At 36.1% G+C, this 27857-nt stretch overlaps 1 protein-coding gene and 1 non-coding gene across 3 annotated transcripts in view; both read right to left on the reverse strand.

Annotated features, from left to right (window-relative positions):
- LOC126740640 (titin-like) overlaps positions 1–27857 on the reverse strand; it is a 141774-nt gene that overhangs the window by 96119 nt on the left and 17798 nt on the right. For both annotated transcript variants that reach the window (XM_050446750.1, XM_050446749.1), the window contains exons 2-20: positions 25016–25266; positions 14233–14438; positions 13151–13939; positions 12925–13092; positions 12676–12834; positions 12383–12612; positions 12106–12325; positions 11899–12043; positions 11605–11844; positions 10786–11545; positions 8870–10726; positions 8668–8811; positions 8126–8527; positions 6443–8041; positions 3299–6057; positions 1177–3064; positions 889–1120; positions 663–798; positions 311–533 (exon numbers count right to left, since the gene is read on the reverse strand). In XM_050446750.1, coding sequence (XP_050302707.1) covers positions 311–533; positions 663–798; positions 889–1120; positions 1177–3064; positions 3299–6057; positions 6443–8041; positions 8126–8527; positions 8668–8811; positions 8870–10726; positions 10786–11545; positions 11605–11844; positions 11899–12043; positions 12106–12325; positions 12383–12612; positions 12676–12834; positions 12925–13092; positions 13151–13939; positions 14233–14438; positions 25016–25266 — 12408 coding nt within the window. The remainder of the gene's footprint in view (positions 1–310; positions 534–662; positions 799–888; positions 1121–1176; positions 3065–3298; positions 6058–6442; positions 8042–8125; positions 8528–8667; positions 8812–8869; positions 10727–10785; positions 11546–11604; positions 11845–11898; positions 12044–12105; positions 12326–12382; positions 12613–12675; positions 12835–12924; positions 13093–13150; positions 13940–14232; positions 14439–25015; positions 25267–27857) is intronic.
- Trnai-uau (transfer RNA isoleucine (anticodon UAU)) lies at positions 13998–14089 on the reverse strand. Its single transcript is given in 2 exon segments — positions 13998–14033; positions 14052–14089. It is a non-coding gene; the product is annotated as a tRNA-Ile (tRNA).

Consider the following 27857-nt stretch of genomic DNA (forward strand, 5'->3'; position numbering starts at 1 on the left):
GCAGATTGAGGAAAGGGAAATGTTGGAAAGGGTCGAAGTAAGGTAGAATATGACAAAAGACCTTTAATTTACAGTAAGTGTGAAGTGTTAAAGTACAGAATTATATAAAGTGCTTACCATAAATCAAAGTTTTATGTAGGAAAAGGATTGATGTTAGAACAAGATTTAGGTATATGTGCTTGGCTTGCTTGTCAAAATGTGCATAGTGTAAAATCTGTTTAGTATCTCCGGTTATGTGAAACATAAATGATATAATTTTAAATAAACTTATATCATTTAACTTTTGTAGTTAATATGATAGTTAACTTACGCCTCGGCGAGTTTTTAAGTACTCCTCTGTAATCATCGTGTCTCGGAATTACTTTTAATTCAGTTTCGGCCAGGGCTTCACCAACTGAACTTCTGGCGATTACTTCAATCTTGCCAGTGTCATATTGTCTAGTCTTGGGAATATCCATGTGGTACATTCCGTCATAGGTTAGCTTATATCTGGAGCCGCTAACTACAGTATGGCCGTTAATAAGCCACATTACCTAAAAAAATATTTGTTATCAAAAATTTATAAAAAATCAATTAGAAAAAGAAGGTACTAGGGATATTAAACTAAATCCTTTCAATTTTACATATAAATTAAAAATAATTTATGAAGAAAAAAAACCTACTCTAGGTCTAGGATGTCCTGTAACCCTGCAACAGAATCTAGCCCATTCTCCTTCTTCTACAGTAGCTGGTTCTGGTCTGCTTACAAACAGCGGTGCCGATTTTGGTTTGCTTTCTTCAGCGGCATCTTCAGGAACCCTAGAGTAAGAGAAAATGTTATCTAAAATGTTCTTAGTTCGTATCAAAATATAATACATATATTAAGAATATTGAAGTAAATCAACTTACACTTGCCAAGCTGCTTCTAACTCTCTAATCCTTTCAATACTCTTCATACCTTTAGGAAGCTGAGAGTCATAAATTATGCCAGGCTTACCAGCAACTTGGATAACTGCTCTTGTTTCATCCATACCATATAAATTGGTAGCTCTGCAGAGATATTCACCACTATCTTCAGGATAAACCCAGCCAAAGTTCATGGCAACATAACCAAAATCGTAGATAGGTGTAAATCTATTTTCTGAAAATATAATAGAGTAAATACCCTGGATCTCTTTATATGTTTAAGTAACTTACTATGTGATAAAGGTTTTCCATTTAAGAACCATTCAACTTTCATGTTTGGATCACCCACAGGCGCCAATTGGCATTCAAACTTAGAGGTCTGTCGTTCAACAAGTTCAGTCTGATCTTGAATTTGTGTTACGAACCTTGGCGGTTGTTTTTTATCAACATCGTATAGGTCATCTTCAGTCAGGTGTACTTCTGAGGTATATTTTTTAATAGCAGCCTCCATTTGCATAAGAGTTTCGGATTTCTTCATGCCTTTCGGCACTTGGTTTTGCAATATGATATTGGGAAGCTTTTTGCAGGTGATGTGGGCCTTGGTGAAGTCTTCCCCATGATCGTTGACAGCCCTGCACACGTATTCACCTGAATCATCGGAATACACGCCTAATATATCTAGAGATACAAAGCCCATATCGTAGACTGTGCGGTAACGGTGACCAGCAGGTAATAATTTTCCATTTCTGTACCATTCAATCCTTAATTTTGGATCGTCTTTTGGTTCGACCCTACATTCGAAGCGAACCGACTCAGATTCCTCTACGGTAACTGATTGAATTTGAGTGACAAATTTGGGCGGTCCATATGTTTTGTCTTCTTGAGGTGCAACAGATACTGGACCCTTTTCGAGCTCTTTAAGTTTATCGGCGCTCATGCCAGCCGGCAATTGACTTTCAAAGTCTACACTACGTTTAGATCTAGAAGTAACTGATGCTTTAGTGATTGCATATCCCCATTTGTTGGTGGCTTTGCAGATGTATTCTCCAGCGTCTCTATTATATGAATAATCAATATCCAAAGATATAAAACCAAAGTCGTTGATTTGATGAACTCTCGATCCAGTAGCGAAAGGTTTTCCGTTATGGAACCATTCAATCCTCATAGATGAGTCATTCTTAGGTTCAACTCTACAGTCAAAATGAATTGGACTGCCTTCAGGTATATCTAAGTTATCTTTGATTTCGACTATAAACTTAGGTGGATTTGGCTTTTCCTCCTCAGCCATAATTTCTTCTCTCTTATAAAGCTCTTCTTCCAATTTTTGAATACTTTCAGTACCAGATCGGAAGTTAGAAGGCAGCTGAGGCTCAAGGATAATTCCTTGCCTACCCTTAACTTGCAAAGTGCATGAAACAGTTGCTTCTCCATGCTTATTCGTAGCCTTACAAGTGTACATTCCAGAATCACGCTGATAAATTCCGGCGATTTCAAGAATAACAAAACCAAAGTCGTTGATGGTCTTAATTCTTGAGCCAGACCACAAAGCCTTTCCATTGTGGAACCATTCAACACGCATACTTGGGTCATTGATTGGTGTTAACCTGCATTCAAAGTGGGCCAACGAATTCTCCCCTAGAATTAAATCCGATGGAGTTGTTATAAACTCTGGTGGTTTGCCAGTGTCATCTTCAGGAGTAGCTTGAGAAGGTGCCATACCAAGCCCTTCAAGTTCAGCAATTTTATCAATGGTACCCTCCATTCCTCTTGGTAGTTGGGATTCAAAAATGATACTACGTTTGCCCGATACCTTCATTGACGCAGTAGTAACGGCTTCGCCATACTCATTAGTAGCTCTACACGAGTATTCACCAGAATCTTCTGGATATACTGGCGATATTTCAAGAATAACAAAACCGAAATCGCAGAATGTACGGAATCGAGAACCGGTTCTAAGTGGTTTACCGTTCCAGAACCATTCTACTTTTAGTTTAGGATCGTCGGTGGGAATTAATCTGGCTTCAAAGTGAGCATTTTCCCCTTCCCGGAGACTGTCTATATTGGCTAACGGTACTGTGAAAACTGGAGCCCTTCCCTTGGTGATTTCTTCTTTTTCATCTTTGGTGCGAATCATAGAATCTTCCAAAGTTTGGATTTTTTCTAGACCACCTTCCATGCCCTAAAACAGAAAGTATTAAATTAATATAAATTCTTTCACAAAATAGATAGTTAACCCCGGAATAAAACGTAAAAACTATAGTTGTCCGATCGTATAAGGAATTATTAAATATTTACTTATGCAGTACTACGAATTCTTATAAACTATATTGGCCTCAATTTTTGACTATTGTTATTTCTTAATTGTTTGTTGAATTTAATTTATATGATTGTATTAATAAACATCAAAACTTACCCGCGGTAGTTGCGAGTCCAGGATTAAATTCGCCTTTGAAACACACTTCATCGTAGCCTTAGTAGAATCTTTTCCATATTTATTGTGGGCTCTACACTCGTAAACTCCAGAATTCTCTTCGTAACAATATAGAATATCGAGAATAACAATACCAAAATCATGGAAGGTGCGGTATCTGTGACCATGTGGTAATTTCTGGTCATTGTAGTACCATTCCACTACTAAATCTGGGTCAGTGACTGGAGTAAGTCGAGCTTCAAAGTGAGCACTTTGTCCTTCAACAAGTTTGGTCACATCCTGGATTTGAGTAATAAATTTGGGTGGTTCAGTAACTGGTGTTGCAGGTGTTTGCACTTTTTGTCCATGGAAGCCTTCCAATTCTCTAATTTTAGCTAAGGATTCAGGCTGTAGACTTTCGGAAAATACACCTCCTCTACCGTGAGCCGAAATAGTCGCTCTGGTGAAATCTTCTCCATATTTATTGTAAGCTCTACAAACATATTCGCCAGAGTCTTGGTCCTGGATGTAAGAGATGTCCATAACCACGAAACCAAAATCAGACACCATTTTGATCCTTGATGAATTTAAGATTGGCTGTCCATTATGGTACCATTCAACTTTCAGGTTCGGGTCATTAACTGGCACTAGAGTACATTCAAAGTGAGCAGATTGGCCATCTTTTAAGCCAACAATGTCTTGTATGTGCGTAGTAAACTTAGGTTTTTGTCCAGATTCTCTTTCTTCGCATCTTATGGTGACACTTTGTTCAGCGACACCCCATCTATTAGTTGCCCTACATGTGTAAGTCCCAGAATCTTCTATCTTTACTCCTAAAACCTCAAGAACTACCATACCAAAGGCATGTACTGTTCTGAATCTATGAGAAGCCTCAATAGTTTTTCCATTGTAGAACCATTCTACTACCATTGTTTGATCACCAATTGGTGTTAGGCCGGCTTCAACATGAGCTATTTCTCCTTCACCAAGGTTAGTTAAATCAGTGAATTCGGAAGTAAATACTGGTGCGTGACCTTCCTCACCTTCAGCAAAAGGCATTTCAGGTCTGTTAAGGGAATCTTCCAGGTTTTGAATTTTCTCAAGACCTTCTTGTCCCTTGGGATGTTGAGTTCGTTCAATGAGACTTGCTTTAGATGTGCAGTATATTGTAGTTGAAGTAAATGCTTCTCCGGCTTTATTTGATGCCTTTGCAGTGTAGACTCCTTGATCTCTTTCATATACATCAGTTAAATCTAATGTGACAAAACCAAAATCGCTTGTAAGCTTAAATCTGGAAGCATGGTCTAACGATTTTCCGTTAAAGAACCACTCAACCTTAAGGTTGGGGTCTTCCTTTGGTTCCACAGATGCTTCTAAATGTAAAGGTTTGCTTTCAAGTATGGTAAATTCTGGATTTAGTGGGACAGTCCATACGGGTTTGGGGAATTCCTTCTCGGGTGCAAAGCCAGGATGTTTAGATTTTGCTGCGAATGCTTGATCAACTTCGTCAATGGCTTCTAAACCAGCTTTTCCTTGAGGATGTTGAGTATCATAATAAATACTTCTTTTTCCAGTGCAACGTAGGGTACCTGATGTTGTTGCTGAGCCTTTGCTGTTCGTTGCCTTGCAGGTGTAAACCCCAGAATCTTCCTCGTAAGAGTGGGTGATGTCCAAGGCAATATATCCAAAATCATATGTAGATTTATACTTAGCACCAGTAGGCAGAGGTTTGTTATTAACAAACCATTCGATTTTCATTGTGGGGTCCTTAGCTGGCTCGACACGGCACTCGAAGTGCACATTGTCACCCTCAACACACTCGACATTATTAAGATGAGTTATGAATATTGGCAACTCATATGTAGGCTCTGGGGCTTCTGCACGTGGTTCTTGAGGTTTTTCAAGTTCTTCGATTTTCGGCATAGCGTCAGGATGTAAACTTTGACCCAAAAGCCAATGTTTATCTTCAATTTTTAATGTGCAAGTCGAAATAGCTTCTCCAAGTTTGTTAGTAGCTTTACAAGTGTAAATTGCGGAATCGTCCTCGCGAAGGCCATTAATGGAGAGAGTTACAAGTCCGAAGTCAAAAGTACTTCTTAACCTGGCTCCAGTAGAAAGGGAAACACCATTCTTGAACCATTCAATACGAAGGTTGGGATCTGTTCTTGGCTCCACTTGAGCTTCTAGATATACATGTTGTCCTTCAACAAGTTTATCATAGCTTTTAAGATGAGTAGTGAATACTGGGGGCTGCTGAGGAGTAGTGTCAACAAACATTTCGGGCACTTTGTTCATTTCGGCCTCCTTAAGACGGATTTGTTCCCAGGATTCAGGTTGTAATGGTTCACCAATGATATTTGATCTTGATTTCACCTTCATAGAAATAGATGAGACAGCCTCGCCAGCTCTATTTATTGCTTTACACATGTAAACTCCTGAATCATTAGGCACTGTAGACATTATATCCAAAGTAACAAAGCCAAAATCATGGGTCACCTTAAATCTAGAACCTAGTTTCAGTTCGACTCCGTTGACGTACCATTCAAATCTAAGACTCGGGTCTCCAACAGGTACTACCCGCGCTTCAAAGTGCGCATGCTGACCTTCCCATAATTCTGTAGGTCCAGTAAGAATTTGGGTGAAAATTGGTTTTTCAAATATACGGTCTGGTTCTTCGGTTCTTGGGGCCAGTGGTTGTTCAAGCTGAGCAATTTTACGCTGAGCCTCTGGATGTTTGGTGTCTAGTTGGATGCTGGCCTCAGCTGCAAAAAAATTGTTAAGTAAATTTATTTCAGATACCTGAATTTGTATGGATAAAGTTAAAAGCACTTAAGGTATATAAATATCTTTTGAATGCATGTATGATAAGGATTAAAAACGGAACTTGATAAGTTGTTTTGAGTTTTGTGGGACAAATAGTACCAAAATTGAGTTGATACAATATGTACACGTTGGCACACTAATTTTAAACGTAAAAACTTATGTATTTCAGAAAGGTTTACTCTGTTTTTTCCAAAAAATATATTTTATATGCTACTGAAATCTTCATAGTAAGTAACGGTTCACGTTTTCAAATGGTTTTAACATTATTATTGATTAAGCTAATTAAAACTAACTAGGTGTTCTTCTTTTTGTAGTGATACTTACTTCTTATTTTCATTGAAGCAGTTGTAACAGCTTCTCCTAGTGGATTGGATGCTCTGCATAGGTAGATACCCTCATCTTCATCCCTGACATGTTGAATATCTAATGAAACAAATCCGAAATCATGGATTTTCGTAATTCTGGAACTATCCTCCAAGGGTTTCTCGTTTCTAAACCATTCTACTTTAAGGGTTGGATCCCCAACAGGAATAAGTCTACATTCAAAGTGAGCCTTTTGTCCTTCTTGAATAAAATCGATGTTTTGAAGTGGTTGTGTAAATACAGGTCTTTGCCTAGTGACTTGATCTTCAACTTCCGGCCGCCTCATTGGTTCATGCGCTTCAAGCTGACGGATTTTATCGAGACCTTCTGGTCTCTGTGATTCTGTTATAATGTTATCTCTTGAAATGACTTTTAGGTTAATAGAAGAGACACACTGGCCCAGATTGTTAATAGCCTTAACAGAGTATTCTCCAGCATCTTCCGGAACAGCGTGACTTATATCCAAAGCAATGTACCCAAAGTCGAATGTGATATGGAACCTATTACCATGGGGCAACGGCTTTCCATTGTGATAAAATTCTATTCTTAAATTAGAGTCGTGGATGGGAACGACTTGTGCTTCAAAGTGGGCCGTTTGACCTTCGTAGATTTCGGTGGTACCACGGAGTTCTGTTATGAACCTTGGAGGTGTTGGTTCAGGTTCTTCTACTTCTAATCTAGCTGGGTGGCCCTGAGCTTCTAACTCTCTGATCTTTTGCAAACCTTCTGGATGTTGAGTATCTAATAAAATACCCTTTCCACCTCCAACCTTAATAGTGCAAGTATTAACCGCTTCACCAACAAGGTTGGTGGCCTTGCACATGTAGGTACCACTATCTTCTGGGTAGGTGTATAAAATATCCAATGCTACATAACCAAAGTCATGAGTTGTTCTAAAACGATGACCTGTTTTTAGTTTAACTCCATTTACAAACCATTCAATTTTCAAATTTGAATCATTAATTGGTTCCACTCTAGTTTCTAAATGAGCATGTTGTCCTTCATGTAAGTTATCCAGGCTAATCAAAGGAATTAGGAATACTGGTTTTTGGGGTAAAGGCTCGACTTCTTCTCGTTTTGGCCTTTCATATGTTTCAAGTTCTTTAAGCTTCTTGAGCCTTTGCTCATCCATGGTTTCCAGATAAAGGTTCTTACTTTTAACCACTGTGACTCCAGCAGTGGTTGCAGCTTCACCAGCAGCATTCCTTGCCCTACACATATAAGTTCCTGAGTCTTCGGCATAAGCATAAAGGATATCAAGAGCAACGTATCCAAAGTCATAAGTAGTTTTAAATCTGTGGCCTGTCTGAATTGGTTTTCCATTACAGAACCATTCGACTCTCATTGTTGGGTCATTAACTGGAGTTAGAGTGGCTTCTAAATGAGCGCTTTGTCCTTCTGGTAGGTTTTCAATAGTTTTAAGACCTCTGCCGAACTGAGGTTTTTCTAGAATTATTGCTTCCTCTCTGGAAACTTTTTTGTATTTAGACTCATCTTCAAGGTATTGAATTTTCTGTAAGGCTCCTTCGTGCTGGGTGTCACGAATAATGGATGCTTTTGCTAAAAAAAATTAAGCAGGATTAAATTAAGAATAAAATCTTAATTTATGGCTAGACTTTAATTTGACAGACTAAATCTACTTACACCTGACTGAAGTTTCAACGGATGATTGAGCTTGACCATTAAGATTAGTTGCTTTACACGTGTATATGCCTGAATCTTCAGCATAGGCCGTAAGGATATCCAGACTGGCGAACCCAAAGTCATAAGCGGTTCTAAACCTATGTCCTGTGTTCAATGGTTTTCCGTTATGGAACCATTCAACCTTTAAGTTGGAATCAGGATAAGGTTCAATACGGCACTCATAGTGAGCGCTTTGACCTTCAATAATTTCAGTTGGTCCATTAAGTTGGGTTGAAAAGAATGGAGCTTGGGTTACTTGGATTTCTTCTTCTTCACGTCTTTGGTAACGGCTAGTATCTTCTAGTTGGCGAAGTTTCTGCAGAGCTCCTTCATGCTGAGACTCGAGTTCAAGGGAAGCTTTAGCTACAAGAATATTTTGTATTTTTTACGTAGAAAATTTTAAACAGAAAATCATGCTTTAAATGGGGTTTAATATTTTCCTAGAGTAATAATTTATGTAGTTATCATAAGAACAATAATAACGCATTTATATAAAAACTTACATTTTACATCAAGCACCGATGAAGTAACTGCTTCTCCTAAATCATTTACGGCACGGCAGGTGTAAGTTCCAGAATCTTCTGGAGTTACATATTTCATATTTAAGGCAACGTAGCCAAAGTCGTGCATAGTAGTAATTCGGTTGGCTAAAAACGTTTTTATGAAATAAAAAATCTAAAGTTTTTATGTGTTGTTATAACTTACATGCTTGGATTGGCACACCATTCCTTAACCATTCGACTTTAAGCTTGGAATCTCCTACTGGAATAAGTCTAGCTTCAAAGTGGGCTGTTTGATGCTCAGCTGTTCTAAGGTCCTTAAGTGGCAAAGTAAACATAGGAGCTTGAGAAATCACTTCCTCCTGAACTTCTTTACGTTGATATCTAGAGGAATCTTCGAGTTCGGTTAAGCGCTGAAGTGCTCCTTCATGTACTGATTCCAAGTAAAGAGATTTTTTCGAATGGACGTTGCAGATGGCAGAAGTAACTGCTTCACCGAGTGCGTTAGTGGCTCTGCAAGTGTACGTGCCAGAATCTTCTGGATAAGCGTACAGGATATCCAAAGCCACAAAGCCAAAGCTGTTAGTTTCGGAAAACCTTGAGCCGGATTTAAGAGGCTGACCATTATGGAACCATTCCACTTTCATTGTTGCATCAGATACGGGAATCAAACGGCACTCAAAATGGGCGCGCTGACCTTCCTTAATATCGATATTCTTTAAAGAACTTGTAAAAGTGGGAGCTTGAGTAGTCGTTTCATCGATTTCTTCACGCCGTTGATAGCGCGAACGATCTTCTAAATGTTGGATTTGTTGTAAACCAGTCTCATTTACGGTTGATGTAATAATCTGGCCTGTTTGTCTACATTTTAATACACAATGAGTTTCATCTGATCCAATCACATTTATTGCACGACAAGTATAAGTACCAGAATCTTCGGCGATTAAGTCTACAATATCTAGTGCCACATAACCAAAGTCATGAATTGGACGGAACCTATGACCTACAGTTACTGGCCTTCCATTTTTATACCATTCTACCTTTAAATTCGAATCTGTAACTGGCTCAATTTTACATTCAAAATGAGCGTGTTGACCCTCTACCATATTTTCCAAGTTTTTGGGCTTTGTTACAAACCTAGGCTTAACAGTTACCTGCTCATCAACATATTCAGTACGCTTGTAGCGAGAAGCATCTTCCAAATGTTGAATTTTTTCTAGACCAGCTGGATGCTGAGTGTCAAACAATAAGTCTTTTTTGGCAATAACCTTTACACTGCAAGAAGTTACTGCTTCTCCCAGTTGGTTTCTAGCCTGGCAAGTATAAATTCCAGAATCTTCAGGATATACACTCAACAGATCTAAGGCGACATAGTCAAAGTCGTAAGCGGGTCTAAAACGGTGTCCAGTTTTTACAGGGAAACCATTGCAGAACCAGTCTACTTTCATTGTAGAGTCTCCAACCGGTTGCAGCCGGCATTCCATATGTACATTGGTTCCTTCAACCGTTTCAATATTATGTAATGGGCGAGTAAACTGAGGAGCCTGAAGAACAGTAACATCTTCTTGTATTTGTTTCTTGTAACGAGATGAGTCTTCGAGCATCTGTATTTGTTCTAAAGATTGCTCATGCTGAGTATCAGTGATAATATCTGAGCTTCCAATAACCCTTACACAAGATGAGGTATGTGCAGATCCAAGATGATTAACCGCGCGAACAGTGTATTCTCCAGAGTCTTGAGCAGTAGCATGAATGATGTCTAGGGCGACAAATCCAAAATCATTGTAAGTTCTAAATCTTGAACCAACGATTACTGGCTTGCCATTGCAGTACCATTCTACACGCATTGTTGGATCACCCATTGGTTCTAGTCTGCATTCAAGGTGTATATTACGACCTTCTTGACATGGTGGCTGATCAGATAGAGGCACCACGAATATGGGCTTAGACTTGGATATTTCTTCAATGTGGTATTGTGGTTCAACGAATTTTGATTGCTCGAGATGTTGAGTCTTGTCGTAGGCTCCTTTATGCATGCTCCTTGTATCAATACTAGCGCGAGCTAAAAAATTAAATCAAAATAGATTCAAGTCAAATATACATTTAAACAATTAAACTTACTCTCAACTATCATACTAGCAGACACTTGAGCTTCGCCCAATGCATTCCTTGCAACAACAGTGTAAGTACCAGCATCTTCTTCTCTGACACTAAGAATATCCAAAGCAACGTATCCGAAATCATGATATGTTTGGATTCTGTTGGCAGGCTGGATGGGTCTTCCATTAAAGTACCACTCAATTTTAAGAGTCATGTCACTTTGAGGCTCTACACGAGCTTCAAAGTGAGCTCGCTGTCCTTCTACAATTTTATTTGTTCCTTTAAGTGGTCCCAAAAACCTTGGTTTTTGCGTAACTTGTACTTCTTCTTGATCCTTTCGCATATAGCGACTAGAATCTTCCAAATGCTGAATCTTTTCTAATCCTTCAGGGTGTTGCGAATCGAAAATAATATCTTTTTTGCTTACAACACTTAGCTGGGCAGTAGTAGTGGCTTCACCCAAAGCATTAAATGCTCTACATGTGTAATTGCCAACATCATGTATAGTAACTTCCTTAATGGTAAGTGCAACATAACCAAAGTTGAAAAAGCTGGTAATTCTTGAGCTAGCTTTTACTGGGCGGCCATCTTTAAGCCATTCTACTTTCATAGTGGCATCACCTACTGGTTCTAAGCGAGCTTCAAAGTGGGCAAATCCTCCCTCTCTAATTCCCAATTGGTCCTTTATTGGGGTCTTAAACTCGGGTGGAGCTAAGCTTTCTGGACTTTCAACAACGTATTTTTGGTGATCCTGTTGCCTCCAGGATTCAAGTTCTTGTACCTAAAAGGTAAATGATTTTTTAAATTAATGTTTTTTTTAGTGGTTCCATATTTACTTACTTTTTCAATATAGCGTTGCTGCTCAGGAATTCCTAGATCTCCAGTTACGGTGGATTTACTAAAAACTTGAACAGTTGCAGTACTAATCGCTTCACCTAAATGGTTAACAGCACGCACAGTATAGGATCCGGCATATTCGGCCCGTAGGTGCAAAATATTGAGAGACACGTAGCCGAAGTTGAAGATGGTAGATATCCTAGAACTGGCTGTAATTGGTCGGCCATCTTTATACCACTCCACCTAAAAAAAATAATTTTTGAGTGTTTTGTTATAATTTTTTTTTATAATACTTACTTTCATTGTGGGATCGCTCACTGGAGTTAACTGAGCCTCAAAGTGAGCGTTTCTGCCTTCTTGGAGTTCACCAAGATCTTGGAGTGGACGTATGAAGTGTGGTTTTTGGTTAGTTTTTTCTTCTAAACTTTCTTGCCTTTGGTATCTAATTAAAAGTAGCAGGTAATTAATTTATTTTTCTCCACGATAAAATTAAATATTATTTACCTGGAATAGTCTTCCAGTTGCTGAATATACTGCAAACTGTCTGGATGTTGACTAGATTTCTCAATAGATTCTCTCTGCCTTATTTGGAGAATGGCACGACATTCTGCTGTTCCTGTAGCACTTGTGGCACGGCATACATATTCACCAGCATCGTTCATTATCAAAGAAATCAGATCAAGGCCGATGAAGCCAAAGCGGAAAATTGATGTTGCTCTAGAGCCTTATTAGAAATAGTTTTAATTATTAAGTAATTAAACAGCGATTTTTATCGACTTACTAGCTGCTAGAGGTCTTCCATTCAGGAACCACTCGATGACCATGGTTGGATCGCCGACTGGTTCTATCCTGGCCTCGAAGTGTACTTTTCCTCCTTCGAACTGAATGGAATCTTGAAGTGGGACTATAAATCGTGGTGGTGGGTAAACACGGTCTTCCTCGCCAGGAGGTGCATGTGGTCTTGAGCGTTCCACATGGCGAAGGTAGATCACTTCTGGGCCAGGTTCGGGTCTAAGAAAAGAACAAGTCCCTCGACATTATTATTATTCTTTTATGTATGCATTTTTAACTTACTCAGGTTCGATGACTTTTGTCGGTCTAGGCAAGTGCAAGCGTCTTGGTTCAGGTGCTGGTCCTTGTGGTGTTTCTACAAAGAGACGAGCTCTGGTTGCAGTTGATCCAGCAACATTTTGGGCCGTACATTGGTACCAGCCAGCATCGGTAGCCTTCGCTCTACAATGTAAAAAAAAAGTAATACATAAAGTAAATGAACGAAAAAATAATATAAAAGATAAAATGTTTAAAAAATAAATAAACAATCACCTTGGAATATCCAAAGTTGTTGCGCCACCATCAATAGCTATACGCGTATCAGCTGTTGAATGTAAAGGTATTCCATCTTTTTGCCAAGAAACTCTTGGCGTTGGGGTTCCAACAACCCTGGCATTTAGTGATACTGGCTCACCTTCACGAACATTAACGGTGGTAAATCTAAAAGAAAACCCGTGGTATTAAGTTAAATATTTATATTTATGACAAAGATATGTACCTTTCGACAAACTTGGGCGCAACGACTTGCTCTTTCTCAATAACGTTCAAATTGCACTGGAATGAAGTTTCCCCAGTCTTATTCTTGGCAACGCAGGTAACCACTCCAGAATCATTTCGGCCAACGGAGGTGATCATCAGTGCATGATTTCCTGATTCATTAACTAAAATTTTATGGTTATGGTCATCTACGACTTGCCTTCCATTAATGTACCACGTAACTTCTGGGTATGGACGACCAGTAACCCTACAGTCAAATCTAGTCATTTTTCCTTCAGTAACGTCACGATCTCCACAAACTCTTACAAAGTTAGGAGCAAGAGTTTTAGCAGTGTCTGAGGTTTCAACTTCGGTTTTTTGTGATTTAAAAGTTGATTCATGAATTATACCTTCTTGTGTGGACACTGGTTCAATAGCAAGGTAGGCTGATGATACAACGCACCCTTGTGGATTTTCGGCTAACATTGTGTAGTGACCAGAATCGTCAGACGATGCCTGTTTAACTCTTAAAGAAGCTTGATTATTACTAAAAGTACTCTCATATCTTTGACTTTCGGCAATCCTCTGGCCGTCCTTAAACCAAGTGATTCTCGGCTTTGGATTGGCAGATAATTTAGAGGTGAACACTGCATCTGAGCCTTCAAGCAACTTAGAGTTGCGTGGTTTTTGTGAGATCTGTGGTGGAGCCGGAGGTCCGAGAGATCGTTCAACTACCGTGGAAATTTGAGAATCTTTCTCGTAAGTGGATCGCTTGGTGATCGATTCTCGAAACGAGACTTCTCTGAGTAATCTGGAAAAGGAAAACGGGTACATTGACATAACTTTTTTTATAAAAATTAAAAAAAGTATGCTCCAGGTGAGGCTCGAACTCACAACCCCGGCATCGCTCACGACTACTGTCTTATAAGTACCGTGCGCTAACCAATTGCGCCACTGGAGCTTGAAGCCGATAATGTATCGTACGGTACTATTTTATCGGGGTTATGCTAATCGCGTATCAAGGCAATTTAAAATTTTAATTAGATATATTTTGATCGTGAATAGTTTGAATATGTATATGTATTTTTTTTTAATTACGCTTACCTATATTCAAAGGTGTCAATTTTAAATTCTTCAGTAATAACAGTGCCGTTTGAATAAGTCGTTGTTTTTTCAAGCTGGCTCTGCGTGAATCGGTCGGGCAATTGCATACCCTCTGGGGAAATGTATACGGAACATACAGCTTCACCATATTGGTTTTTGGCGGTGCAAACGTACTCTCCTTCATCTCCAGGGCCAATTTGATATATCTGGAGAGATATAGATATGAAATAAGATTTTTAAAATAAAAATTTACCGTAATGCAATAACTGTAAAATCACATTTACTTCAAATAGCTTTAGAACAAAAAAACGTATCTTTAAATTATCTTACACTAAAAAAAGAGTTATTACCTAATTCAAATAGGTCGGATTAAAAAATAATGACCAATCGTTATCTATATCAGGCTTGAGAAAAGAAGCAACTAGTAAATATAGATATGATTTCTTAAAAAAAAACAGAGTTATTTTTTAAAATTTACCATCATGTAACAATAAAATTACAAAATTTAATATTAACGGTATTGTAGTCACATTTATATTCTTTTCCACGGTGTCTGCGAAAGGTTGGGAAATCTCGAAAGTGGAGATACTACAGACCAAAATATTTAAATTCACCCAAACTTACCTTAGTCCAAAAGTTGATACTTTGCGAGATACAGGGTGCCAAAGTTACAATTTTATTTTCTATTTTTCCTTATTGCTTGAGAAGCATTTTAGATTTTGGCATAAAACTCGGTATAGGAAGGTTTTGTAGTATGAGAAACAAGAGTCCATTATTGTTAATATTAAATTAAATTGCGAATAGTCTAACCAAAACTCTTTATTTTACTCTCGACACATGTTTCACTAACGATGTTAGCATCTTTAAGAGAAGATTAAAACTGGATAAAGGACAAAATAAAAACCAATGAAAAAGTCCGGGATCTATGAGATTAATTGCAACATTTGTGCTAAAAGGTACATATGACAAATAAAGAAAAATGGAAGAGGTAAAAAGTCAAGTTTGGCTGAACATGTTTTAAATACTGTTTACTATATAGGACAACTTAAAATGTCTAAAACCAGTTAATAACAATAGAAAATTGGATGCATACGAAAGTTTAACAATATTCAAAAATCAAATAAACATTCTTAACAGGGATACAGATCCAATCCCTTATTGTATAGTTTAGTTAGTGTTCAGGATTTGTTCGCTTCAATGCATTTTCCGCTCTATTAGTTACATCTTTAGTATATAAGGCCACATGTAAATTCTTTTAGTTTAGTTTAATCTTCTCCCGAAAATGCTAACGTCGTTAGCGAAAAACGTGTCTCGTAATTTGTGTGTCACACCAAAGGTTCCAACCATAAGACGACCGTTACTGTTTATGACCAAACTTTTAGAGGGCGCCACTTACAGTACTATTGTAGGCATCCGCTCTGTAAAACATCGCTATCCTTGTTTAATTATGTATTCCTCTCTCTGCTCACGTGATGTTAGAATCTGTTAAGTTTAGTGGACAGTAGTGGCAGATTGTACTCTCGCGCTCTGGTTTTTTTCTCTTTCTTTCCGTTTTGTTCTCTCGTTGGATGAACACGATATTTTAATTCTCGGTTCTAAAAACCGTATTTCCATCAGTAATTGTTTTAAGCAAAATGAGTGCCTTTAATTTACCCGACTTCCAGTGAGTCTCAAGAGTGAACACTTATGACGAAGTAGGCCGTCTTTTGGGTACGATTAGTGTTGCCGCTTGACATAACCTCAACAGGTACATGTGGTGACTTTCTCCCTAAATTGGTGTTCTGCCTATAATATTTCGGTAAATAACTTGTCATAACTTTTTTGTGCTATCCTGTATACAACAACGGACCAAAAAATCTTATTTTGGTGTATTTCCGCAACAAAAAAGGTCCACTTATTAGAAGTGTCTTAAGTTTTATCATTTGTATCATAGTTATGTGTGCCATGATGATAAAACATTTTAATAACAAAATAATCAACTTGCTTTGGACAATATCTGAGTAGTGTTGCTGTGGTTTCTAACGTTTGTCATAATGTAGAATACTAATATCATGTATATTAATATTAACATCATGGATTCTACGTTTGTTAAATTTTCTGATATGCATTTAGTGTACAGATTGGAAAGATGTAATGCTTTAAAGCACGAAGATTGCTGACAGATTCCCTAACAGGCACCTGCCAAATTCAAAGACTTTCCAACGTATCGATCAGCATTGAAAAGCGTTTCTGTCGTTGAAAATCCTACCGTTGGGGCTAGGAATGCAGCTCGAGGATGTCAAGTTTCCAAATGTACAATAATTTTTCAAGAGCAATTGCTCCATCCATACCACCTGCACAAAGTACATGGTTTTAGCGCGAATGATTACTACGCAAGGGTAGAATTTTGTATATGGGTCTTAAGGACGTTTATCCCCGAAAATGGATTTACTTTGTTATTATTATTTTCGAAAACAGTATTTCAAAGGCATGGGTCGATTGGCTCGCATAATCGTTACATTTATGCAGACGTGCAATAAGACAAACCCGCCACCAAGTACAATTTCAAATTAATTTATGGGCAGGAATAATTGAATAATATTTAATAGGACCGATTGAGTTACCACCTAGATTAAATGGCCAAAATTCTGCTGGAAGGTTATTAATTACCAATAGGCATGGAATATGTGGTTTATGAATGGCGAACTTCCACCTCATTTTAATTTATTAGTTAGAGAACATCTAAATAGAGTTTATCCAGACCAGTGATCGTGGCTGGCTAGATAACCAGATTTAAATCCCATGGATTTCTGCTTCTGGGGTGATTTAAAACGAAGCGTTTACGATACGCCAGTGGAAAATGAAGGTGATCTTCGACAACGAATTTTCCATTATCGCCAGGAAACGAAAACAAACATCGAAATTTCTTGGAGAAAGCAGCAAGGATTAGTTCATCGAGATTAAGAGTGTAGCAGGCAAGGTGTTCTAGCAATTTTTGTAGCAAGTATTTTCTTGTATTAATTCTGTCACTATCCTCGTTTGTTTTTGTTAGAAACCATAGTAACATTACTCAGATATAACACTTCTAATAAGTGGATCTTTATTGTTGTGGAAATACGAGAAAATAAGATTTTTCGGTCAGTTATTGTATATTGGGTAGCACAAAAAAGTGATGATAGTTCTGTAAGAGGCGCCCTCTAGAATGGACGAAAAAAATAACGGACTCTTGTTTCTCAAACTAGAAAACCTTCCTACACCGAGTTTTATGCCAAGATCTAAAATGCAATAAGGAAAAATAGAGAATAAAATTGTAAATTTGACACTCTGTATTTCGCAAACTATCAATTTTGGTCAATGCACATATTTTGGTCTGTAGTATCTCAAGTTTTAAGATTTCCCAACCTTTTGCAGACACCCCGTATACTTGATTTTGCAATGAATAAATAAAAACTGATTTTTGCAGGTTAGGGAGCTAGCAATAGACAAATTTTTAAAATAAGTAATAAAATAATAATATTATCTGGCTGACAAAACCTGCTTCTCCAATGAAAATTAAATTTAAAAAATGCTTTCTTCGAATAGTAAATTATTTGTAAATTAATTAATTTGTAATTATACATAATCTTTACATCATACAATCTACTAAAGTACTTTCATATTTATAAGATATTTGTAAGAACGAAGAAGTTTCTGTTAAAATATATACATTTTTAATAATTTTTCAATGAAGATAAGATACATAAAAAGCTTTTTTAACTGTTCAATTTATTAAAAGTACTAAACTTGGAAAACAGAATCGTGATTTTACAGTAAAAATTATCAGGTTTAATAATATTATCACCAAGGTAACTCTCTGGGATAGTTAAATAAAACTGAATATGTTTTAACTGCTTCTAAAAGTTATTACTACATTGTATATTAAAAATTATTATACATTGATTTTTTATTTATAGATTTCAATCTGACGTTGAAATTTTTTTGAATTTTTATGATAAAAACAACTAAATAGAACAAGAACAATCTTCTAAATTATTATTTAGTAGCTTAAACCATCCCTTCATAAAGCCAAAAGTCTTTGTTTCATAAGTTTTTCTTGTAGGCCATTAAAGCGAACACAGAAATAATATTATTTATTTCAAATTGCTCATATGGAGATAAATTTTAATTATATTTTTATAAAATTTAATTCATTTTTGGTGGTAGATGCTGTCCACTTGCATCGCCCGGTTCAATACCACCACATAGGACTTAGGCGGCGTGAAGTGGTTCCATGGAACTCACGTTTCGCCGCCATGTCTATGTGTCTGGTTTCCAAAGGGAAAATGATCCACGACCAAAACTTTCCGGAGGTAAACTCGCCTCCCATTCGGATCTCCGGGCGGAGGCTGGTCGGGGGGATCCATCAGGCGGATCAAAAAGCCTAAAAATCAATTTCTGCAACATCAGAGGTCTAAACACCAATATTAATGCAGTACACCAACACCTGCAATCAAATAAGCCTCACATTCTGGTATTGGCAGAAACAAAGGTGAAACCTTCAACAACAAATGTTCACCTCATTTATCCTGGATACGATCTACATACCCGATTTCGACTAAACTTTGGATTGGCAGTATTGGTCAAGAACGATTTGAGTTGCCAGCGGGAGGAAACGCTTGAACCTGCGGACTTCGACGTCATGTGGTTCAAAATAATAGCCAGTGGTGCCACGAAATTTATCTGCTGTATCTACAGACCACCAAGCGACACCCAATATAGACGGCTCTTTTTGAACCTGGTTGATTGCATTAACCATCTGCAAATTAACTACCCAAGCGCAGAAATCATCGTCATGGGTGATTTTAACGTTCACAATATCAACTGTCTGCGCTTCTGCAACAAGAATGACGATGAAGGACGAGAAGCTGAGCTATTTGCCATCATATGCGGGCTTACGCAGCTTGTGGAGGAACCTACCAGAATCCCCGATCGAGACGGCGAGTTCGCGAGTCTCCTAGATCTGGTCTTGGCTTCAGACCCTGACTCGTACACAGTATCAGTACATGCCCCCCTAGGAACATCAAACCACAAATTGATAACAGTCTCTTGCCAGTTGGAGGTTAAAACGCAGGATCCTCCGATGCCGCGGAAGGTATGGCACTATAAATCAGCAGAGTGGAACCATCTTCGGGAATTTTATCGCTCATTCCCTTGGAAAGATGTCTGCTTTAAAACCAATAACATCTCAGAATGTGCAAACCAAATTACGGAGACGATCTTGGCAGGAATGGAAGCTTATATCCCTTTTTCTACTAGATGCGACTTTCCTCTTGTGCTTGTGTTTACCATAAAAAAAAATATCTAGAAACTTATAATAAATTATTATATAATTTATTATTTAATATAAAGCATTTTTTAAAGACAACTCCTGTTAAAAAAAACGAAAAACTAGTGATAATAGGTTTATTTATTAACTTATGAAAGGAGTATCAAAATTATTTTGGCCGGAAGATAAATAAATTGAAATATCACAAACTATATCAAAATTAAATTAAATAGTTTTTTCTTGTGAGAAATGATAAACCAAGTGGCCTTGGCTTTGTATCTAGGGGAAACTGTTGTACCTAGACCATAGTGTAACATTTCGCGTAGCCGGATAGTGCTGCTTCCTAGCGGACCGATGACGAACCCAGTCCACAATCTTGATCTAAACAACTGCTCAGTTGAGTTATAGTGGTGCTAATGGTCTGTTATAACAGTTTTGGTGAAGGAAAGTAATTTTATGTGGTAAAAGTAAAGTTTTTCTGAAACCTCTGAACGAGAATACTGTCTTAAGGCGGAAGCTAGAAATATTTCAGATTAAACACCTGGATAGCTGACTTTTTGGTGACTAAAATGCTTGCTGTTGCTTGTAAATTTGTATAGACTGTTTTATATGGGCAGCCATTTTAAATAAAATGGGACTATAATGTACCTAGAGTATAACCGTCATCATGTACCTTGGACCAATGGATCTTGGTACTATAGATGTTGCAACATTTGATAAACCCGATTAGTGTGCTGTGCGGTCATCATGCATTTTTCGTACCACTTGTTTAATATACTATTATTCTGATCTAGGTACTGACGTTGTGTTTAAAACAAACCTAGGAGTTGGAGGCTGCGAGTTCGGATGATCCCGAAAAAAAAAGACCTACAAAGAAGCGGCAAAGGTGTTTAATATAAGCAGGTCAACGCTTACTAGGCAACACTGAATACTACTATTTAGCCAATTATGCTGTGAAAAAAGTATTTACAGACGAAGAGGAATTAAGCTTCGTTACTTACATTTAAACTTTAACGAAAATGCAGTTTTTAACTAAGAAGGGTGTCGGAACGTTCACTTTTAAATTTGCAAAAGCTAATAATAAAAACATACCAGATACTTGGAAAGATGATGAAATCGCCGGCAAGGAATGGATGAGAGGAATTCTAAAACGACATGAAAAACGGCTTTCAATCCGAAAACCAGAGGCTACTAGTTCAAGCCGAATGACAAGTTTTAACAAAACTAATGTTGGACTTTTTTCCAACAATATTAAAAAGGTGCATAGAAAATAGGTCCAATTTCCTTAGATAAAATGAAACCTGATCGAAACAGGGCTGAGCTTAGTTCAAGAACAATCTAGAATAGTTGCTCCGAAAGGTGTAAAGCAGGTAGGCAGTGCTACCTCTGCTGAAAGAGGGACCCTCGTAATTGTTATTGACGATCAATGGAATCGGTAATTCGTTGCCTTTTATGTTGATCTTTCCACGAGTCGATTTTAAAGAAAGAATGCTTTTTGTAGGACTAATAGGATGTATTAGTAGAGCAAACCCATTAAGTTGGTCAAACGATTAATCATTTATGACATTTTTGGATCATTTCATGAAATCTGCAAAAAACTCTAAGAATGATCGCGTCCTGTTGATTCTAGACAACCATGAAACCCACCTTGGTACAACAATTCTTGATAAGGCATCTGATATAGGTATTGTTACTTTTTCCCCACATACCCCGCACAGACTGCAGCCGTTAGACCTCTCTGTGTACGGACCTTTAAGGAACTATTACAACCAAGCTATTAAAGCCTGGCTTCTCAACAACAAAGGAAAAACCTTTGATGTATCCAACGCTGCAGGGGCTTTGGGAATACCATATCTTCGTGCTTTTAGTCTGGATAATATCTTGTCCGGCTTTCGAAAATTAGGAATATTCCTGTTCAATAAAGACATTTTTACTGACGATGATTTCCTTTGTTCCTACGTGACCGATACGCTTGCAAACACTAAAGGGACTTGTACCACTAACAAAGTTGGATCCAGCTCTTCTGCTAGTCCTGATCTGCCTTCAGCTGTAGGTTCGTTATTTTCTTCCTTATTCTTACTTGTGCCATCTACGTGTTCAGCTTTATATCCAGTTACTGATGCATCTTCAGCTCTTGGCCACTCAACTTTAACCTTGCTGTTTCTCAGCTCCACTGAGACACTTTCTGAGATGCCCAAATTAAATACAAATAAGACAAAGACATTCTTTACTTCAGAAAACGTTCAGCCTTACCCTAAAGCCGAAGATCGCAAGAAGAATAAGAGGAAAGGAGGAAGACAGCAAGGAAGAACTGGTATTGCTACTGATACGCCAAAAGAAAGTGAAATCAAAGAACAAATTTTAAAGTATCTAATCAATTTAGGACTTAAAGTTTGTATAAAATAGAAGACAAAAAGGTAAAAAAGAATTACCGAAAACAAAAGTCAAAAAAAATTTATCAAGTTCTTCATCTAACTCTAAGGTGATATCTTTTGTATCGTCTCATAGTGAAGACAGTGGTGATGAAAAATTATGCCCATACTGCTTTTCCTCAAAGTTTAGTGACAAAAGTGGTGTAAGTTCACTTCTTCTTTAAGGAAGCATTTTCATGTACGCAGGGGTTGGAGGAAAAGAGTGTAATGACTACTTATGTAATTTTTGTAAAATTAGATTAAGCAAATGATTTTTTATATTAATACTATTAAAAAAAAAAATTCTACACCAATATTAATATTACTTTGTGTGTAATTAAGAAAAATGAAACGAACATTTTATTATTGCTTCTACCTATTGTTTTATGCTTGGGCCAAGGCACACGAGAATATTGTATCATGCAATAGTTTTGTATTGTATTTTTTTAATTGCTCAAATGCCATTTTGTACTAAAAGGTATAAACAACAGCTGGACATATTTAAAGACGCAAAATTGTATTTAATTTTTGTTTTAAATTGTGTAAAGTGGTCCAAGGTACAAGGTATAAGTTCTTAGTATACTAAAGAACATCACCATTAAATATAAAAATATCAGTGGTTAATTAAACAAAATTCACTCGAATTATTAATTTGCAGGTTTTTAGTTGAAATTATCTTTATTGAGTATTATTAATATGGTATTAGCATAGAAATATGATAAAGGTAGAATGTGCATAGATCATTGCGCATCCAATTTTAGGCGGATACATAGGAGGCCGCCATTTGTATGGTTTTCTCCTTCTGTTACAGCTGATTAGCTGTTTTTGGCAATTAATTTTGAATTAGAGCAGTTGAGGTTATTTATTTTGTTCTTTCTGTTTACAAATCGAAATTTCAATATATTGTTTTATATTGGGTGAAGTAGTTTTTTTTATATTTTTTTAAAATTATATGTGACAGCAAAAACCCCTGCAATGCAGCTATATTCTCGCGAAAGAAGACCATACTAGTGCTGGGCGATGCGATGTTTTTGAAACATCGATCTTCTTGATCGATGTTTTTACCAACGATATTTTATTTCTATGCACTATCCAAACTTAAACTAAGTTCCAATTTATAAGTGAAGTCCTTATTTGGTCTTTTCTTTTGTTAATTTAGTTTTTTCGGTCTTCGTTTTTTCTTTTTTCCTAACATCAATGTAGGAAAACACCGATATTTTTAAGGCATCGATGTCACCCTCGATGGTCAACATCAATGTTTGATTGCGATGTCCAAGCACTAGACCATACAAATGGCGGCCATGGTCATTAGACAATCGGCGCAGGTCTTGGCCCATTCTACCATTTCTCTATTTCTATGGGTATTAGGCAGCTTAAGTTTTCTCGTTGATTATAATAGCGACAGACGAAAACGTACATATTATTAGAGAAACGGCCGTACTTGTAAACAATCTCAAACATAAGTAAGATCATGTAAAATTGAACTTTATTCATATCTTACATGAAGGATATGACCAAAAATCTGCATTGTAGAAGAGGACATCAAGATGGCAATTATTAGATCAAAGCAAAAAGGTCTCGTTGAAGTGTTTTTGTGAATTATTACGATGGTCAAAACTTCTGCTGTTTACGCGATTCAAGTCGATCTTCTTACAAGTAAATACGATGCTGTCATAACATCATATCAAGGACAAGGGAGAACCGTCATCATAACCGTAGAATAGGGGATCGTAGAATAGAATTAAATCTAAATAAAAACTTAAATGTGAAGTGTGTGAAATAAAAAAAAAATTATAATTAAAATTCAAATATTTTTTTAAAACACTTGTCTATTAATAGGCTATAAAGAATAAGAAACTCGAATTTTGTCCATGGTTTATTAAAAGGACGGGTTTTTTTGTTGTCTTGGCAGAAAAATGGTATATTAAAAATTTGTATCTTCAAACCTGAACTATTAAGAAATATATAATAATTATAAAATATTTAATTTGCATAATAATGCTTTTTAATATATAGGTACCTTTACTCTAATGAAGTACGTTAAAAAACGCCTAAAGAGTTCATAAATGGTAATTTCGTTTGTATTTAAACATAATCTATTATTAATAAATATTTATCATGTAAATCTTTTTTGACGACTCCACTGGTAAAGATTCCTTGTGTCGCGGTCGGTAACATCAACCATGCGATCAAGCGGCCTTGCTATGTTGTTGGCCTTTTCTCTAATATACGTTATCTACATTCATTTAACATTTAACATTGACTTCTTTATAAAGTATCTTATATATTTTATTGAAAAAATTATTCATATTTTATTAAAGTGGAACAGTAGGATTGTTTTGTGCTTGTCAAAATAATTGACACATTTTTATGATATTGTAACGAAATTCAGGAACACACTTTTATTAACAACGTCAAAAACTCTAACCTAACTCGCGTAGACTGCCGTTTAATTGAAATTTTAAAATATTTAGAATTTTCTTCATTGTTTTTGTCGAAAGTGACCAATAATTTTAGGAAAATACTGACAGTGAAAGCAAGCAAGCATAACATAAATAACCAAAATTGGGGCCAAAATGAGGCCCGCAGACAAGATGAACTACTTAGAAACCAGAATGCAAATATTAATCCATACATAAGTAGAACCCTAAATAAACCATACGAATCAACTTTTAACTACAGAATACGAATGAAATAGTACAACAACTAGGAGAATAATTAACCTATTTAATTTTAATAATAATATTATAAAGTGTTTTTTGCTATTTCTACATCATCAATCGAGAAATAGCTGTCCTCCATTTAGGGGCCGCAACTTTGTTAAAGCGACATTTTGCAACCTCAGCAAGGCAGTTGATTGCCAACCTCATAACATTCTTTGAAGGAAATATGAATAATATGGTATTGATCGCTTAAGCCTAACTCTCTTTCAATCATATCTTCTATCTAAATAGAGCATGATTTGTAAGTGACGAAGATTCTTTATCACAAGCTGATATCGTTTACATTGAAGTACTACAGGAATCTTTACCAACCACCAACATTTTCTTGAAACCTCGTATTTTTACTAGTTTAAAACTTTTCTTACCTGGAGTGTAACATCTCCAGTCGATTCGTTATATGAAAGTCGATGCTTCTGGGAACTGAATAGTGGTGCGCCTTTACGCGTCCAGGAGACGGTGGGCTGTGGTTTTCCGGTGATGCGACCTTCAAAGGCCGCCACACCTCCTTGAGCGAATCGGGCATTGCTAAACACCTTTTCGAACACTGGCGGTGAAGCATTTGGCCCGAAACCCGGAATTTGTTGAATCTGTTCTTGGGTTAATTGGCCACCTTGCACTAAAAAAGGTATTATATTAGTATGCTATTGTAAAATTATTTAAAACGATTTAGAATTAGTTTAAAGTTAATTAATATATAACTAATAATATTAAAACGAAAGTCGAAAAAGTGTACTAAAAACTTATTTCTGTATCCGTATTTCTCATCTTCTTACTTCCTATTTCCATTTGGTAAAGTTAATAAGGTTTCTAAAATGTTATTTTTTATTATAAAATGTTTTAAAGGATATATATATTGCATTTTTCATCTTCTAATTTACTATTTTCTTTAAATTAAAATAATTTAAAACAATTAGTTGAAAATATTTTCAGCAGATTAATCATTTTCTACATCGATTTTTGTTTGAATAGTATACACTTTTGGCTCTAGAATGAAACTATTCCTTCATTAAAACTATATCGGAATGTATCGTAAAAGTCATAAAAAATTATTTCTCAAATATGAGTGAAAACTTGACCTAATCAAGTATTTTTGATATCATCAGTCAAGGTTTTTTATAAGAGAGTCTCTTCCAAGATTTGAATGGAAATGCTGGTTATCTTATTTGAGCACTATTCAAACAAAAAACAAAGCAAAGAATATAGTTGAAGGGAAGAAAGCATATTTTCCTATCTATAAGCACAGCTTTATCACATCTTGTACGATAAAATAATGCATTAGATTAGAAATCAACTTAAAACAAAATATTCTTTTTCGAGTGCCATACACATTCTTGCGTCAGCATCTGCCACATGATTCTGTCATTTGTAACATTTTTCAGTTCTTAAAAACTAGTTATCAGTATTCTTTTTAGACACCACACCGCTCCCAATTTACTCATAGAGCTTGCTTTTAATGTCCAGGCCTCTACACTGTACAAAAGAACTGATCAAACATAATATTTTACAGTTCTGTACTTTAGTTTGAAGATTAGGTTTTTATTGGTAAAGTACTTTTTGAGTTAAAGGAAAGTTGCTCTTCATTGTTCTACATCTAATCTCTTCTAATTCTGGGTCCGAATTTTGGTTCAGTATTCACCCCAGATCCTTAAATGGCGTCACTTGCTCAATATTATTCTCATTTACCTAAATTCTGATTTGTGGAATACCAGTCTTACTTCACGACCATAAACTTCGTTTTCTTTATATTAATTTTCGGGCCTAATCTTGTGTTTATTTCATTTACGTCATTCAATAATTCCTGAAGATTGTTTGCATTATCTGCGATTATTACAGTATCATTTCAGATATTGTTACAGATATTGTTGATATGTATTCCGTTGACTTTAATATACTTATTATAATAATTTAATCACTTTATCCATTATATAAATGTTAATTACAATTAATAATTCTTTGGATTCGTAACTTGGATTCTTTGAATTTAAAATGCATGATAGAGGATGATATTTTGTAGAGTTCGTCCAATGCTAGGTTTTTGGATATGTAGTTTACTACGGACCTGTCTTATATTCTTTGGACTGGCTGCATGAATTTATATTACATCTAGTTCTTAGATGATCTCAAAACGTCATATATGCATCCCTTATAACTTATAACTAACCTGTGATACATATTGTACAAATATTACTTAAATATATGAAGTCGCTTCAAAAATATTCCACAATGGATTCAGAATCATTGAACTTGATAGTTCTTATTGGCATAAAAAAAAATCGGGAAAATAGTATGATCATTATTTAAATAATTCGCTGCTAATCAAAATCATAAATCTTTTTTTTTCTATTTCTTATTAATAAAGCCATTATATTTAGTAACCATTCTGTTTGATGATTTGGCACTATCACTAATATAAATATTTTATCAATTTGTCGGCAATAAGCTTATCATTAAAATTACGAGTATTTCATATTATATTCGCGGTCACTATTATAGCCTTATAAAAATTTATCTTACTTACATCCCCTGTGTATCTCATTTAATTGTTTTTAAACTAAACAAAAATTGTTAAAACAAGAAAATTAGTTAGACAGTAATTCTTTTTAGATGTACATACATATGTATTTTTTGTGGAACTACAGACTGAATTACTTAATCTATTACTACTTCAAATATCAGATTAAATGTAAGATATATTTATATAAATTTGATTTTCTTCCTAAAAGTTCGGAATAAAGAAAGGCCTTATTTGGCATTTTGGATATCACCTTTATATAAAGAAATCAATTCAGAATTAAAATTAAGGAAAAAAAAAAATCAAGTTTTTCTTAAATTATATTCAACACATTCCGAGCAGAACCCGTTCTGATCCATTATAATAAAAATGCAAATTAATTCTTAAAAATCCTGGGAAGGAATTATTCTAAAAGAATGGTAGTTATAGAAAGAAAATCAGTGGATCTTTTCTGCAGACAAACCAAATTTATTTATTCTAGAATCTAGTGCCAGGTTGTCACTTGCATACAAACTTCTTTGACTGTAAACTGTAATATTATTTTTCAATTTAATTGACTTATAAATATGTAAAGAATTCTTGGAATGTACCGCCACTGATTCTGGCATGACAGAAAAATAAGTCGGCTAAGTGACTGTATCCAATTCGGACGGTAAAAATAGTTGCTCCTAAAATGGACGCCTGAAAGGCGATCC

This window comes from Anthonomus grandis, chromosome 9 (assembly GCF_022605725.1).
Source record: "Anthonomus grandis grandis chromosome 9, icAntGran1.3, whole genome shotgun sequence".
NCBI classification, from domain to species: Eukaryota; Metazoa; Arthropoda; class Insecta; order Coleoptera; family Curculionidae; genus Anthonomus; species Anthonomus grandis.